The sequence below is a fragment of the Octopus bimaculoides genome, chromosome 3, assembly GCF_001194135.2.
Source record: "Octopus bimaculoides isolate UCB-OBI-ISO-001 chromosome 3, ASM119413v2, whole genome shotgun sequence".
Classification (NCBI taxonomy): Eukaryota; Metazoa; Mollusca; class Cephalopoda; order Octopoda; family Octopodidae; genus Octopus; species Octopus bimaculoides.
In genome coordinates this window covers 87437233-87454021 of record NC_068983.1, presented here as the reverse complement: position 1 = coordinate 87454021, position 16789 = coordinate 87437233, and the positions used below count along the sequence as shown (strand labels likewise).

The 16789-nt window shown below is 35.8% G+C and overlaps 1 protein-coding gene across 1 annotated transcript in view; it reads right to left on the bottom strand.

The window, feature by feature from the left end:
• LOC106873339 (monocarboxylate transporter 1) overlaps positions 1–16789 on the bottom strand; it is a 55906-nt gene that overhangs the window by 37416 nt on the left and 1701 nt on the right. Inside the window, exon 2 of the mRNA XM_052966271.1 lies at positions 8197–8429. Within this exon, the coding sequence (XP_052822231.1) occupies positions 8197–8429 (233 nt within the window). The remainder of the gene's footprint in view (positions 1–8196; positions 8430–16789) is intronic.

The following is a 16789-nucleotide window of genomic DNA, read 5'->3' as shown; positions in this document are numbered from 1 at the left end:
CAATCTGATAGAATTCTGGCAAAACTGTGTAGCAACAGATCGCCAGCAATTGCTTCATCACAAATTGCCATCCTAGCTCCTGCGAAAAGGGATTACCCTGCTATGTATAATCAGGGCAGCGCAAAAAGTTGTTTTGCACAAGCATTTCTATAGCCAGTTAGACGGATGGAATTTACGTATGCTTAATAATGTTACGCAAAACAGCCTTCAGACTTTCCCTATTAATTTCATCGTTTTTTGAATTATGAACGTATTTACATCATAAGGGTTTTTTCGTTGTAAGGCTTTCTTTTTTAGTTGATTTTCATCTAGCAAGACTTATCGTAGATGGCGTAATAAGTCACAGCCGGACAAGTTTGGGTTATACTGCTAGTATAAAATAAAGGTGGTTAGATGCAATATAAAACCAAAAAGGAAAAATTCAATTGTTACTAATAGTTACTGGGGGTGCATTGTAGCACCTGCATCGCCAGAAATAAGAGTTAAAGACCTTTACAGTCATAAACATAGCACAAGTCTATGTATGACAGGGGAGTTAACTACCCCATGCCTATATATACATAAATATAAAGATATAGATACACACACTCATGCACACATACATGTATATATATGCACATATATAATCATTATCATCATAATTTAATGCCTGTTTTCCATATTGGTATGAGATGGATGGTTTGACAGGATCTGGAAAGCTGGCAAACTTCACCAGTCTCCAGCCTGCTTTGGCACGCTTTTTACAGTTGCATGTGCTTCCTAATGCTAACCACTTTATAGAGTGTACTGGATGCTTTTTATGTGGTACCAGCACTGGAACTTTTTACATGACACTAACACAGTGGGGTTGCCAAGTAACTTACAAGACAATGATCTCTTGCTTAGGACTAGGAAAGGTACCAAAGGAAATGGTTTTGGCCCAGGTGAGAGGTAAAGTATAAGAGAGGGTTGGAGATAAGTGTCTTACTACAGAGGAGATACATAGTTATGCCAGTAGGAAATGAGAGGAGAGAGAGAGAGAGAGAGAGACAGTCAGAATGAGAAGGGAGAGAGAGAGAGAGAGAGAGAGAGAGAAATAGATGGTGTTGGAGATGCATCAGGACATACCACAGGGAACAGTGGGGAGAATTATAAGTGGTACAAAGTGAACAGACAGGGATGTTTCATAAGATTGTGAGGGGAGATGTTTAAAGATAGGGAAGAGGTGGATGTAGCAAGTGATGGTAAGAAATATTACAGTGAATGGAGGAGGGGGTATGGTAGATATGTGAGGGAATGAAAAGTGTATAGATGGGCATGTACAGGGGAGTGGTGGGGCCTGCAGTGGGTGGTGATCATAGGTTTTAGAAAGATGGGTTGTTGTGAAGTTTTGAGAGAAACTGTATATGTGCATTGGGGAGGAGGGGCATGGCTATAAAAGACATGTACATGTATGTGTGTAAAGGTTGAAACACGTATACCGCAATATCCTTTGTGTTCTGTTTTCAATTTACATTTGATATATATATATATATATATATATATACACATACACACACACACACACACACACACACACACACACACACACACATATATATATATATACAGGGTACGATGGATAAACTGTCACCATTTCATATTTTTAATTAAGCACATGCACATTGTTTGTTTTTGATTTTGTCAACTACACAGTATAGTAGGGTCAGTTGGGCACTGTCTGTAAGAAAAACAGCACCATGATGCAGTTCACTCTGCCAGAAATTTAGAAACAACATGCTGTACTGCTTGGCATTTGCACCGGAAGCTCCAATACAAACATTTCAGAGTGTTTAGGTGTCAATCTGAGGGCATGTACCGAGAGTGATAAAAATCAAACATCCAGTAAACATTATAGTGTTTAGAGTGATCACTAGTGATGGCAACATTATGCCTGCATTAATCTTCCCACATGGCCACAGACTCAATACAGAAGCCTACATCAAGTTCCTGGAGGAAGTAGTGCTGCCCTGGGTCAAGAGGGTCGCTGCTGGAAGACCCTATGTCTGGCAACAGGACTCTGCACCGGGTCACACAAGCAGACAATTTCTGTGACCACATCACCCCTAACATCTGGCTACCTAACTCCCCAGACTGCAACCCCCTTGATTATTATGTGTGGGGCACAGTTGAGTGAGAGACCAACAAAACTCCTTGTAACACCAAAAATGAACTGAAGGCAAGGATTATGGCAGCATTCACCAATTTAAGCAAGGAGACCATCCAGGAAAGTTGCAGGAGATTCCGAAGTCATATTTAAATTATACAAATATAACATGTACAATCCTTTTCATTATACAATAGTAGAAAATTATCACATCCTTCAAGTTCATGTGAATGATATAATCATCAGCTGAAATAAAACATCATGAAGTTTTTACTTTCCTTACACTAAGTATTACATTGAAAGTATTCATATATAAGTTGTGGGAAAAGTTGCATTGATAGACATTTGTGAAGATACACTTGTGATGGTAAAATTCTATTTAAATCTAGCATCAATTTTAACTACATTAGGTCTAAAATACATTTTAAACAAATGTTAATATTCTCCTTGTGAAGGTCAATGGACTAAATGCTTTGCGATGTTCAAATTTGTCTCTTTAATTTTGAGTTTAAATCTAATACTTGGCTTTTTATTTTTCAAGAAAAGATAAGAGTCAATTCAACTGATTCTACTTCTCTTTATCATCATCATTCAATGTTCATGTTCCATGCTAGCATGGGTTGGATAGATTGATAGGCCCGAGGACTGCATTGGCATGGCTTCTACAGCTGAATGACCTTCCTAATTTCAACCACTTTGCAGCATGTACTGGTGCTTTTTTTCATGTTACCATCACTAGTGAGACCTTCATGTAGTTTGCCTACACTAGAATTGGATGATCTTGTGTATGTGGGAGATATTTTTGCTGCAGCAGGGGGTAATAATATAGGAATTCATTCTGTGGAAAGATACTGGCTTGCAGCAATACCCTGACTTCATTCTTATATGCTAGAGCAAGTATTTGCTTTATTCTCCTGTAACTTAGAAAATGTCATATCAACTTGTTCAAAATAACTACTCATAGCAACTACTCTGTCAAAAATTAGCTCCAAAAGGCAAAAAGTATGAAACCAAAGAACTTGAAATAGCTTGTTCTCATTTACTTTGTATTTGCAGATAAGTTTGAGTATGCCAAAAATATAGCAGCTATAATGAACGGATGATACAACAAAGTTCTTACAAAGCTCAATATTGTCATTCTTTATTACCTACTGATATCAATAGAAGAGATTGAGGATGAAGATATACTGAAAACATTTTGTACAGAGTTAAGTTAATTGCTAAAAGATTTGATAACTATGAACAGATGACAACTTACAAGTATCTCATAATATCTTTGCAAATGTTTTTCCTTGAAAAAGGTTTCACTGGTAAAAATACAAAACTATTATCCAGGCACTAATTTTGTATGAGATATGTCATCTTTGCAATGAAGATATACAAATATTTTCTCAGGGAGAGTTTACCTTGGTGAAAATACATACTTCATAGATATTGATATATAGACAGGGAAACTTCTTAAAACAGTGTTAGTGAAAGCCATATGCAATAAACTAATAAAAATTCAAGTGAAACTACACTTTCACAACATCTTATTATTCATGTATATAATCATTGATAACAAAATGCTCAATACAGACTGTAACAAAATGTTTTATACAGGCTACCAATCTAGAAGTAAGAACAAAAATCATTTTCTTGCATTCATATTCTATCACTGGTGTTTATCAGTATGTGTGTGGCAAACACAAACATCAGAAACAAAAACATAAATATTCACAGCAATGCACATACATACAGAGTATGCATTGTACTAAAAAATATTTAAAATGAGTCTTGAAATTGAAAAATAAATAAATAAATAAATAAAATTTAAAAACATATATCAGTGACCTGTACTCAGACTCACATGTTTACAAATTCAGCTCCAGCCATTGCTGAAACCAGTTCAAAAACAATCGATCTAACAGCCATCAACCTGTATTAATAATACATATTTTTAGAACAAGAGAAAGTAAACAATAGAAAACATAATATCAATTGAAACATATATAATTAGATCAAAGGCATCAATGGTATGCTGGCTGTGGAGGTCAATGCTAAAAAGAAGCAAGCATTTTATTTTGATTTTATTGCCAGAAAGCATTTGTTTCAGTAAATATTTATAGTTTATCAAGGATTTTGTTTTTAATAATGATTTTGAAAATTAGAAAATTATGATTTTTAACAAAAACTTTTGAAAATAAAGAGAGGAAATATTAAAGCACATAAAATCTGGATAAATCTTTGGAAATTTCCTTGGACTGCCTAAATTTAGTATACTTCTTTGTTCTCTTTTTCCTGAAATTAATATAAAAGTTTCACGTGTTTTTGTTTTTTAATCAGGAATAAAGATTTGTAAACTTTTCAAAAACATAGTCAAGATATATTCAATATTCTATCAATACATTGATTTGATTTTCAAAGTCAAAATTTACAGTTTAATTCCTTTTTCTAATGATACAAGTGGATTCTTACACTACTGAAGACTTTGTTTTCATGCAGTGTTTCTAGTTCATATTCACTTCATCACTTAATTTTGCTGTGTGTATTTGTTCTTTATGCCAGTTTGGTGTTTACTGATGATGGACATGAGATTTTTAACTTTAACTAGTTATTGTGACCCAGAGACACATAAAAATAGCTTTCATCCTTGTTGTAGTTACTTCAAAGAAACTATGATTACTATCAATATCAGGAACTATTTTTAAAGGAAAGTCAAATGAGTAAGTGTAGTGCTCATTAACCTCTTCCAGGCCTCCAAAACTGGTGGGAGAAAGTGAGATATTATCATCAGACACAGGCCTAACCAGAATGCTTCCAGAAAGGGCTCAGCCATAGAGTAAGCAAAACCAGAAATTTCTTCCTGAAATACTTTTGTATATAGAAAGCAAATTAGGAGCAAGAACATAGCTGTACTTTTGTTGAAACTAACACTGGAGAATCTGAATGTGATGCTCCAACAACAAATATATAAGAACTGGGATAGAAGTTTCGCATATTGGAGGTATTTCTAGAAATCATATAAAGGAAAAAGAATGCCAAGAAAAGTTCCAGTACTGCAAAGCTTGCAAAAGATGGTATTATACCTTAAGTGATCTTGCTAACTGTCCCAATACAACATGGACCATAGCAGGTTGTATCAAAAGATTTTCTCAATGATTAAAAAAACAATAGAAGGCTAGTAAATTCCAAATAAGTGTACCAATAATGATTGAAAACTTCAACATCAAAATACATGATTTTTTTGTTTTTGTTTTTGCTGTAAGTTGTTTAGCAAAACAAAATAGTGCATCATCCCTGTAAGAAATACGTTCAAAAGACTAGATGAACACTGGAAAAATTCTTTCTTCAAGTGAGAGGAATACTAACCATTTAGAAAACTATCAGATATAACTGAGTTTGAAATGCATTTATCTAGAGGAAAAACAAATGGTGCTATAAACCAGTAGACAATTAGGCATGAAGAAGAATATTGGTGATAAATCTTGCAGTGTTTGATAGTTTTAATCAGAATTCTTGACATGCAAATTATGTCATTCAGAGATACAAACAAGAAGTTGAACAGTGCAAGCAATCATTTACAGTTTATAGAATATGTAGCTGATCCTAAAATGAAGGTACATATTTACAGATTTAAAGTTAAAGAAATAATGGAAAAATATTCAATACAAGCTTATACAGCTTCTAGCAATTGCTATAGGGTAGCAAATTTTAACACACAAACAGCCAAACTATTGTTCTATTATTTTGTGCCTTTGTTGAAGCAATCAAACCATCAAATACTGAGATACATGAACCTGTATATGAGGACTTAGGGAGAGGAGATTTGTGCTATTAAAGAAGAGTTCAGGTGCTTTTATGACAGTTGTTTTGGGGCAACTTGAGCAAATAGGAGTACTAACTGAAAATCTATAAGGTCAAAGGTATGACAACAGCAGTAACATGAAAGATTTTAAAAATGGCATATCAAAGAGAGTCCTCTAGACTCCTTAAATTTGGTAATCAATGATACAGCTACATATTGCCTGGAAATAAATAGTATCTTCAGATTTTGTTTGTTTTAGCAGATCTATGATTACTTCTTTGCCTTGACTCAGTGTTGACATTTTCTAATGAGTGAAACAAAATGAGAGATGCATTGAAACTACTGAGATATCATTTTTGTAATATATATGATACTTTAAAGGAGATTTTTGACGAAACTTCTACAGGAGCCATTGGGTAAGATTTCCCAAACTGAAGCTTACTTGATGCAATTTGTATGTTCAAGTTTGTGGTACCCCTTTTTAAATGGTACATTTTAAAAGCAATCATAAAAACAAACTACAAAAAATAAGAAGGCTGACCTAAATTCAGCTACAAAACTAGTGACTAAGAATTACCTTGTGGTCTGCAGGTGTGATATGGGTTTTCAACAACTTTTGATCAATGTTAGTGTGATCGTTAAGAAATAAGAGATACTACCAGCCTTTGAAGCAGAACAAGTTAGAAATGAGAGAAAGACATGGCAATTTGAATATGAAATCCCGGAAGATGCAGGAAGATCTACTGAAGAAAAACTAGTTTTTTACTATGTTGTCTTAGATATCACCATACAATTTGTTGGAAAGAGATTCCCATAGCTACAGCAATGTAATTCCTTATTTGGCTTCTTATATTACACGTACATTATAAAGAAAAAAATCTACTGAAAATATAGTTACGGGTAACAAGAATTTTGGGAAAAACAGTGATGCAAAATAGGAAAACACTCATCAAATGCTTGATTCAATTGCTCTAAAGATCCTTCTCACACATCCACTACCAGTAGCTAAGTTCTTAAAGTTCAAATTTATAAAACTTACATAACTTAATGTTGCAAAAGAGACTAGGCAACTTAACAACTATATCGATTAAACAATGTAGGTAACTTAACAACTATATCAATTAAACATGTCAAGGAATCACTTTATTTGATTTAAATGTTGACAAAGTTTACAAAAGGGAAAAGCACAGAAAGTGAGGCATCACCATCTTTATCATTTAATGTCTGTTTCCCATGCTGGGCTGCACAGTTTGACAGAATCTCAGGAGCTGTAGGACTGCAGCAAGCTCCAATGTCAACTTTGGCATGGTTTCTAAGGCCAACCATTAACAGTGTCTACCAGGTGGGGGGTGCCTAAAATTGAAACTGTCATGTGACTTGAATTTTAACAACTCAATTGACAAGATTATTTCCTAACAAGGAAGCTATGCATTTAATTTTGTTTGTCCATTTGTTTAGTTTTTTCTCTGTTTGACTACATGTGAAAATATTGTCATAACATGATGGGTTGGTTATGCTAAAAAACATTAAAAATGTTAGTTGGTATAAATTTTTAATTGCTTGGCACATGTATGAATTTATTCAAGTGCCCTTTAGTTCAAAATACTTTGTGTGCCAAAATATTTTCTTTTCTATTAGATAAAGATAATCAGATTGCTAAATTATTTGTTCCTGCAATTTAAAATAAATTTAGTAGTTTTGTGTTCTACATGGTTTTTGACAAAGCAACTGTTTATGAAACTCAAAAGCTGGCACCATTTAGGTGGGAGTCGGATGCAAATAGTTGATAATAAAGATTCGTGTTGCAAACTTAAAGCAATAGCTCAAAGTTTTCAAAAGTATATGCCTCCATAGGGTGTGAAATAGTCTGGCAGTTGCCCAGCAGTCACAGCTAAACTATTGGTTCCATATGCCTGGATATAAATTACCATAGACGTTCACAACTTAAACAGCAAAAGAACGTTATAATCAATGTATGCTTCATTAATCTACTGAACTCAACTGCTCAAGAGGATCTAGGTTATGAGAAGTTATACCTAACAGTTCTGTTTCAAAAGTGTGTATCCCCACTACACTAAAGTGTACTCAAGATAATAATGTGCATGCGCGCATATGTACCACATGGAGATTAAGTGCTCAGATACATCATCTACATGAAAAGTGCCTTTGTAAAAGTTATTAGATGAATCTTAGAGAAATTTTTTTGAAAATAGCAACCTTAAAAATGGAAATAGGGAAAAAGTAGTCATTCAATACCAAATTAGAAAAATTAAAATCTTTTTACCAATTGCACTTGTAATTCCAAAAGTCATAGGTGGCATAGAAAGTAAGATTGTTCTGGATTCGGGGAAGTCCCGTAACCATTCTATAACAATTATTCCAATGCTTGCTGAAATACCAATTGTGAACAAATGGCATATGAAAGCTGCAGCTGCAAAAAGAAAATCCTGCAGTACAAGCGGCCGATCACCAATCAAAGAAGGACGAGCAGAATAGGTTGAATAAACAGTGTCCGCACTGAAAGAAGAAAACAAAACATGTAATCTTAATGCATTCAGTTTGAAATGAACTTAGATTATTTACAAGTTGAGTGCATTTCCATTAGTCTCAAGTGACTACAAAAGCAGACTTGTTTGTTATCATTCACCCTATTATAACACACTATTGCAACAAACTCTGCAACTTCCACCATACTGAATGAACTCCATAACAGAACAGTGATCAAACTTAACTTTCCTCTCACACTAAATCTAGATTCCATCTAATTTAATTTTCTTCATCAGAATTGTAAATCTTTCCTTGTATTTTGATGATTGATTTCTAAGTGTGTACAATGCCACACATGTAAGGGGATACAATTGATTAAATCAACTTTTGCACTTGACTAGTAACATATTTCATTGATGTTAACCAAATTTTTTAGCTCAGTTAATTAGACAACAGTCTCTTTATTATCTCCAACCAATTACAAACCTACACCAATGACATAACCTTGTACTCCACTCTTACATTCCATATTCATACATACCCAACATCAACATCTTCTGCTTGCAACTTTAAGCCACTCATGAATATAGTTCTCAAATGGAGGTTTAATATATTACCTGAATGATGTATACTATTATCTGAATGTATATTATTATCTGAATGATGTATACTAAATACTATTATCCAAATTAAAAATCTTTTATAAATTAAGACCTTTCAAACACTTGCTCACCCTCTAGATGTATTTGTACCTTTCATTATTAGTTAGTGAAGGAAAGCTGGTACTCGTGACCTTTGAAGACTTTCTTAGACGGATCGATGTTCATTTTAAACATCTGTATCTTAACATCTGCAGTAAAAACAAAAGCAGTGTTGTCACAAAACATGGGCATAATGGGAAGTTGCCTGAGAACCCTACAAGTCTGAGAGTCCAGTACTAATTGTATACTGTATTGTGCACACAGGAGCCCCAGTGTATTGCTTTTCTTGGAGACCTATTGTTATGACAGCTCTTAACAACCCTAGCATAAGTATGAGAATAATTCCAAAAAGTTTTAATTTTGAAAAGGGATGATTATGAAAGCTGTTTGATGTAGGATCTGGGAGTGAAGTCACAATAGTTGTAATGAAAAGGAAAAAAATTGATAGGATGTGGCTGTGTGGTAAGAAGCTTGCTTCCCAACCACATGGTTCCAGGTTCAGTCCCATTGCATGGCACCTTGGGCAAGTGTCTTTTATTATAGTCTTGGGCCAATGAAAGCCTTGTGAGTGGATTCATTATATGGAAACTGAAAAGAGCTCATCATGTGTGTGTGTGTGTGTGTGTGTGTGTGTCTCTCTCTCTCTCTCTCTCTCTCTCTCCCCCCCTCTCTCTTTGTGTTTATGTTTGTCCCCCACCACTCCTTGACAACCAATGTTAGTGTGCTTCCACCCCTGCTACTTAGCAGTTCTGCAAAAGAGATAAAGAGAATAAGTACCAGGCTTTAAAAAAACGTATTGGGGTTGATTCATTTGACTAAAAAACTCTTCAAGGCAGCACCTCAGACTGCTGCAAGTAAAGATAATGGGCACAAGATGTATGAAGCAATCTAGTTCAGAGGAGTAGTAACAATAATGTTATAATATCAGTAGAACACAGAGAGAAGAAATAACACATCTATGAGTCAGTTGTTGTAGTGTGTTGGCAAGTGAACTTTTTCTTTTCCCCTTCATTTAGAGTGCTTGTATATAGGAGCAGTAACTGTCCCAGATTGTAAGCAGTACTTCAATATAAATTCTACTTAATAGAGGTTTAGTAACTAGTCAAGGTGTCAAGCAGTTGTAGTAACTTTGAATATTTCAATTTTGTGTTGTTCATGACTGAAGAGACAGTGTGGGAGAACAATTCAGTTTCCTAGACATGTGTAACTTAGTGGCATTGAAAGAGGCTAGGCTGTTATATGCACATGGATTCTTTTTTAAAATCTCTGTGCATGAAAGCTATGCAAATCTGGTGGGAAATGTCTAAGTTGATGACACTGAAATCCATAGATGTTTTCCAAATTGAATTTCAGGGAACTCCAGAGTTTTATGAAAAAATTCTGGGGTTCTGTGAGATAAGGTATCTTTTAATGAAATATAATAAACGTTTATTTCATTAAAAAAATGGAATTCATCGTTTTTAAACTTACAAAAGTATTAAATGATTTTTGTTTTTATGAATAAATTCCCTCTCTAAAATAATTTTTGTTTCATTTAATGTCTTATTATAATTAGATTGATGGGAGTTGTCTATAAAATATAGAATATATTCTGCAATTTTTAGATAACATTCTGTAACAAAATAAACTTAGCAGCTATTGTTCAAGGTGGATGACACTTTTACAAGAGTGCATGGTGATAATAGTGGCAGCAGTATGGTCATTAAGTTATAGACAGAAGGGTGTAGTTCACAACTGAATCTTGGGATAATGCATTGATAATAGGATGTGGGTCAGAAATTGGTCAGTGCCCTAGAGCAGTCTGACAAGAAACTTCTTATCCAAGAGATGAGATGGGAGGAGGCAATCCATAGGCGGATAACTCAGATTTGAGTTTCTTATTCTAGGAATAGTAAAAGACTTGCTGATGTTAAGGGTAACATTATGACTTTTGCCAAAGTTATCAATATCAAGAGACGTTTAATGTATGATGCAGGACAGTAAGTCTCCAATTGACAAAGGGTTGGGGGGAATAGTTTAACCTTTAAGCATTCCCATTATTCTGTGAAATGGAATGCTTATTTATTCACATTATTTTGAATTAATCAGGTATTATCTCAAAACTTTGAGATTTCAATGATGTGACTTCAGGTTTAGAACAGTGTAGGATAGGTATGAGAGGCCAGATCTAGTCAGTTTAAACATAAAATGGGTAGAATATTTGGGCCTGATATGGCTGGATTAAATGCTAAAAGGTTAAGATGATTATTAAAGAAGTATTTGTATATGATGGTTTCCATCAAGTTTGGAAACCGGTGTGATAGGTTCAGAAAGGTTGTTTTTCTTAGAATTGTTGTAGAGAGATCATGATCATAAAAATTTCAGTGACTGCACTAGCAGTGCTAATATGATATGAATGTGAACTAAGAGAAGATGTACACATGTCCAGAGATAGATGGCTTCAACACACAAAAAAAAAAAGAAGACAAATCTAACAACTTGTAGTACCTGAAATAGTTCAATAGGGATTGTGAATCAGAATAACTGGAAGTATTTGTTGCTGGTGTCTAGTACAAGTAAAGACTAAGTTGTATTCTTTATACATGTAGACAGTGTGATGTGTATGTGAACCATGAGGTCAACGCTGGATATCATCAATCTTAGAAAAACATGTGTAGTTTACATGTTACTACCAGTTGGGATCTAGGTTGAATTGAAATTCATAGATACTGATATATAAGATATAGCCTAATGTGCATTGATCATTTTTTTATGTTTTACATAGTTTGAGAATTTTTTCACAGAGGAATGGAAAGACAAAAGGATCTCAAGGGATTATGAAATACAAGGATAGGAGCAGATGATTAAATGTAATTATGAATTTTACTGCTGTCTAAGGATAAATGGCAGTGTTAACTTTGATGAAATTTAAACTTCTTATTTTATCAAACCCTCCTCCAAAAGAATAAGAGACAATGTTGACTTCAACGGAATTTCAACTCCTCAAAAGATAAATATACAAAACTAAATGCTGCAAGGTACTTTGTATGATACTTGAAAGAGGAATTTCACATGATCACTGCTTTATCTGCCTCAAAAACATGTACTGGATAAGGTAAAGACAAACTCTTTCAAAGGACTGGATGATTATGGCAAGAATACCATTAATCATAGCCTGATCAAATAAAACTGGCATGTTTTTGAGAGAAAAAGGTTGTTCATAGAAACTGTTTATGAATATATAGGCACAGACATGGCTGTTTGGTAAAACGCTTGCTTCCCAACCACATACTTCCAAGTTCAGTCCCACTTGAGCCTTATGAGTGGATTTGGTAGGTAGAAACTGAAAGAAGCCTATCACATATAGATGTACATATATATAGTAATAATAATCCATGGATGGAATTTACAAATAAATTTAATGCATCGCTACATGCATTTCTGCAAATCCATTTCTTATAATCATAGTCCATATTCTTAGGATGATTACAGAACAGTATGTAGCATCCATGGGCACCAAGTGGATCATAATTTATCTGTTCACTTCTTCAGGTGATATGGCACTAACGTTGGAAGCAACACATGCATAACCAAATGAGGTCTATCAATTTTCACCAATCAAAAGGTTTATTGGGGTATGTCTAGACAGTTCTGTGTGTATTTGGTAGGGAAGAAAGAAGGTGATGGAAAGGGAGAAAGGAATGGTAATAATAAAGGAGAGGGGGGAGTGTGTGGTGATGTTGGACTCATTTGTGTATGCAGATGTTGCGATGGGTAGTATAGTTTATTTGTGTGACCTTGGTCACAGCAGGCACGTCCTCAATGAATTCAGATGTAGTCAGGAAGTAAACCTATTCTGTTGTAGAAGTTCATTATCTGAGTCAACAAATAATGTTTCCTTAAATGGTCCTTTTAATTACTTCTGGTGGTACAATGATATAGCATGTAGCATAGGAAAATATTTTTTTCTTTTTTAGTTGGTTATTATTTTCTCTTGTTTTGAAGATACACACAGAACTGCCTACATACCTCAATAAAACTTTCGATTAGTGAAAATTGATAAACATCCTTTGGTTATACAGTTGTTGCTTCCACTGTTAAAGCCATATTACCTGAAAAAATGAACACATGAACTACGATCTACCTGATGTCCATGGATATTACAGATTGCACTGTGACCGTCCCAGGAATATGGACTATGATCATAAGAAACATGGGATTTGTGGAAACAGGGGTAGTGATGCATTAAATTATTCATAAATCCTCCAAGGCAGTGCCCCAGCATGGCCACATGACTGAATCAAATAAAAAAAAGAAGTAAAAAAAAAAAAGAAAGATTACTATTTTGAACTCTGTTGGTGATTCTTAACTTTTTAGTCATGTTAGAGCTATGGTTCTGAAACTTCTTTTACTCTCAGCACACTTTGGAGCAAATAGAAATACTTTGGTGCACTTTTTTATATTCATTTATAAAAGGTATTATTCATCTATATTTTAGCCTCTCTACTGGTTGGTAAGAGCTGTGTAAGAGTTGTACAATCTATGTACAGGGATGCTACCAGCAAGGTGAGGGTTGGCAATGAGTATAGTGAAGAATTCCAGGTAGAAGTAGAGGTTCGCCAAGGATCGGTCCTCAGCCCTCGATTGCTTATCATAGTCCTCCAGGCAATAACAGAGGAATTCAAGACAAGCTGCCCTTGGGAGCTCCTCTATGCTGGTGACATTGCTCTTATAAGTGAATCACTACCAGAACTAGAGAAGTTTCAGGTATGGAAGCAAGGTCTGGAATCGAAGGGACTTAGAGACAACCTAGCAAAATCCAAAGTCTTAGTAAGTAGGAAGGCAGACAAATTACAAATCCCTTCAGGTATATGGCCCTGCTCAATCTGTAGAAAAGGTATAAGTTGAAATTCCATAAGATGCACTCAGTGCAGCAACATCAGGGGAAGGTTAACGGGAAAACTAGCTTTTGAATGTGGAAGATGCACAAGTACAATAAACATTGCAAATGGGCAGAAAATAGACTCCATCAACTACCAGGGGAGCAAGCTAGAGGTAGTAAATAGTTTTTGTTATCTAGGTGACCAAGTCAGTGGTAAAGGTGGATGCTCCGAGAGCATAGCTGTGAGAATAAGATTAGGATGGGCAAAGTTCAGATAGCTCCTACCTCTGCTGGCAACAAAGGGCTTCTCTCTCAGAATGAAAGGCAGATTGTTTGATGCCTGTATGTGAACAGCTATGCTGCATGGCAGTGAAACATGGGCTGTGACAGGTGAGGAGATGTGTAATGTTGAAAGAAATGAAGCCAGTATGCTTTGTTGGATGTGCAATGTCAGTGTGTATGTTCAGCAGAGTGGAGGCACAATGGCCCAGTGGTTAGGGCAGCGGACTCGCGGTCATAGGATCGCGGTTTCGATTCCCAGACCGGGCGTTGTGAGTGTTTATTGAGCGAAAACACCTAAAGCTCCACAAGGCTCCGGCAGGGGATAGTGGCGAACCCTGCTGTACTCTTTCACCACAACTTTCTCTCACTCTATCTTCCTGTTTCTGTTGTACCTGTATTTCAAAGGGTCAGCCATGTCACACTGTATCACGCTAAATATCCCCGAGAACTACGTTAATGGTACACGTGTCTGTGGAGTGCTCAGCCACTTGCACATTAATTTCATGAGCAGGCTGTTCCATTGATCGGATCAACTGGAACCCTCGACATCGTAAGCGACGGAGTGCCAACAACATGTTCAGCAGAGTGTGAGCATCTTGAGAGAAAAGTTAGGCATAAGAGGCATCAGATGTGGTGCACAAGAGAGACGACTGCACTGGTTTGGTCGTATGATACGTATGGATGAGGACAGCTGTATAAACAAGTGCCAATCTCTGTGGAGGGAACAAGTGGTAGAGGCAGACCCAGGAAGACATGGAACAAGGTGGTGAAGCATGATCTTCGAACTTTGAGTCTCACAGAGACAGTGACTAATGATTGAGACCTTTGGCGATGTGCTGTGCTTGAGAGGACCCATCAAGCCAAGTGCACCTGTGCTGGTGCATGTAGAGTACACCTTTCAAGCACTGGACCTCACAAAGGCAAAGTGGCTGAGTTCCTTTTGAGCATTGGACCTCACAGAGACAAAGTGACTGAATTCCTTTTGAGTGTTGGGTCTCAAGGAGGCATTATGTCATGCTTGAGAAAAAGACCCACCAAACCGAGCAAAATCGCAGTCGTGGCAGATAATGGTGTCATGCAAATTGGCATCTGTGCTGGTGGTACGTAAAAGCACCCACTACACTCTCAGAGTGATTGGCATTAGAAAGGGCATCCAGCTGTAGAAAACCATGCCAAATCAGACTGGAGTCTGGTGCAGCTTTCTAGCGTGCCTGCCCAGTCAAACTGTCCAACCCATGCTAGCATGGACAACGGATGTTAAATGATGACTATGATGATATTGTTGCAAGATTTTGCTTGCTTGTGTCTTGGAGAATGTATCGTTGCTGGATTTTTCTTTGTTGGGAGAAAGCTACATGTAGAATAACTGAAGCAAACTCATGAACATTTAAATTGATATTTATTGTTGGACATAAGATATTTGGTGTTGGTTATAAAGAATGAACAATACTATTAATAAGATTTGTCACATTGGTGACCGGGAGAGATAAAAAAAACCATGCAACATCCCTAGATGTTACTTACGAGACATTGTGTGAATGTTTGTAAAAAGTCTGCCTGAGAACCTGGAGTTATTCTGCACAAATGTTTAGAACGGTCTGGCAGTACAGCAAAAGAGAAGGCTTGGGAGTTAGCCAGCCATCTTCAACACTCTGCAATGAGTCAATGCACCAAAACAATTTTTATTGGGGACGAGAGGCTAAATTTTAGAACACTCGAGAAAACTACATCATGTAGAGGCTCATGCTGATTAATCAATCGATTCATAGATCAATCACATGAAACTATGGTGGTTCATACCTGGAGCTTGACTATCTAGTGGTTAGGGATGGAATTCCCACTACATTCTTTTATTCTTTTACTTGTTTCAGTCATTTGATTGCAGCCATGTTGGAGCACTGCCTTTGGTCGAGCAAATCGACCCCAGGACTTATTCTTTGTAAGCCTAGTACTTATTCTATCGGTCTTTTGCCGAACTGTTAAGTTACGGGGACATAAACACACCAGCATCAGTTGTCAAGCAATATTGGGTGACAACCACACACACACACACACACACACACATATATATATATATATGTATGTATATATATATATATATATATATATATATATACGACAGGCTTCTTTCAGTTTCCATCTACCAAATTCACTCACAAGGCTTTGGTGCAGCCTGAGGCTATAGTGGAAGACACTATAGTGGGACTGAACGTGGAACCATGTGGTTGGTAAGCAAGCTACTTACCACACAGCCACTCCTGCGCCTAAAGATATATTAATATACTTCAACCTATATATAATTTAAACAATAGAAAATTATGAGATATTTATTTCATTATTCAATAAATTATGCTTAATTATCATTAAGAAACATGAGCTTCATGGTTTTTGGTAACATTTTATATCTTTGGATGATAAACATCACCCATATTTCATCTTCAATGCAATGAAGTTTCCTATTTTTTTCCTATATTCTTCATTTGGCGTCAATAAGTGAAATAAAACCCCACTTTTTATAAATGTGATGATATTTTCATTTTTTTGTG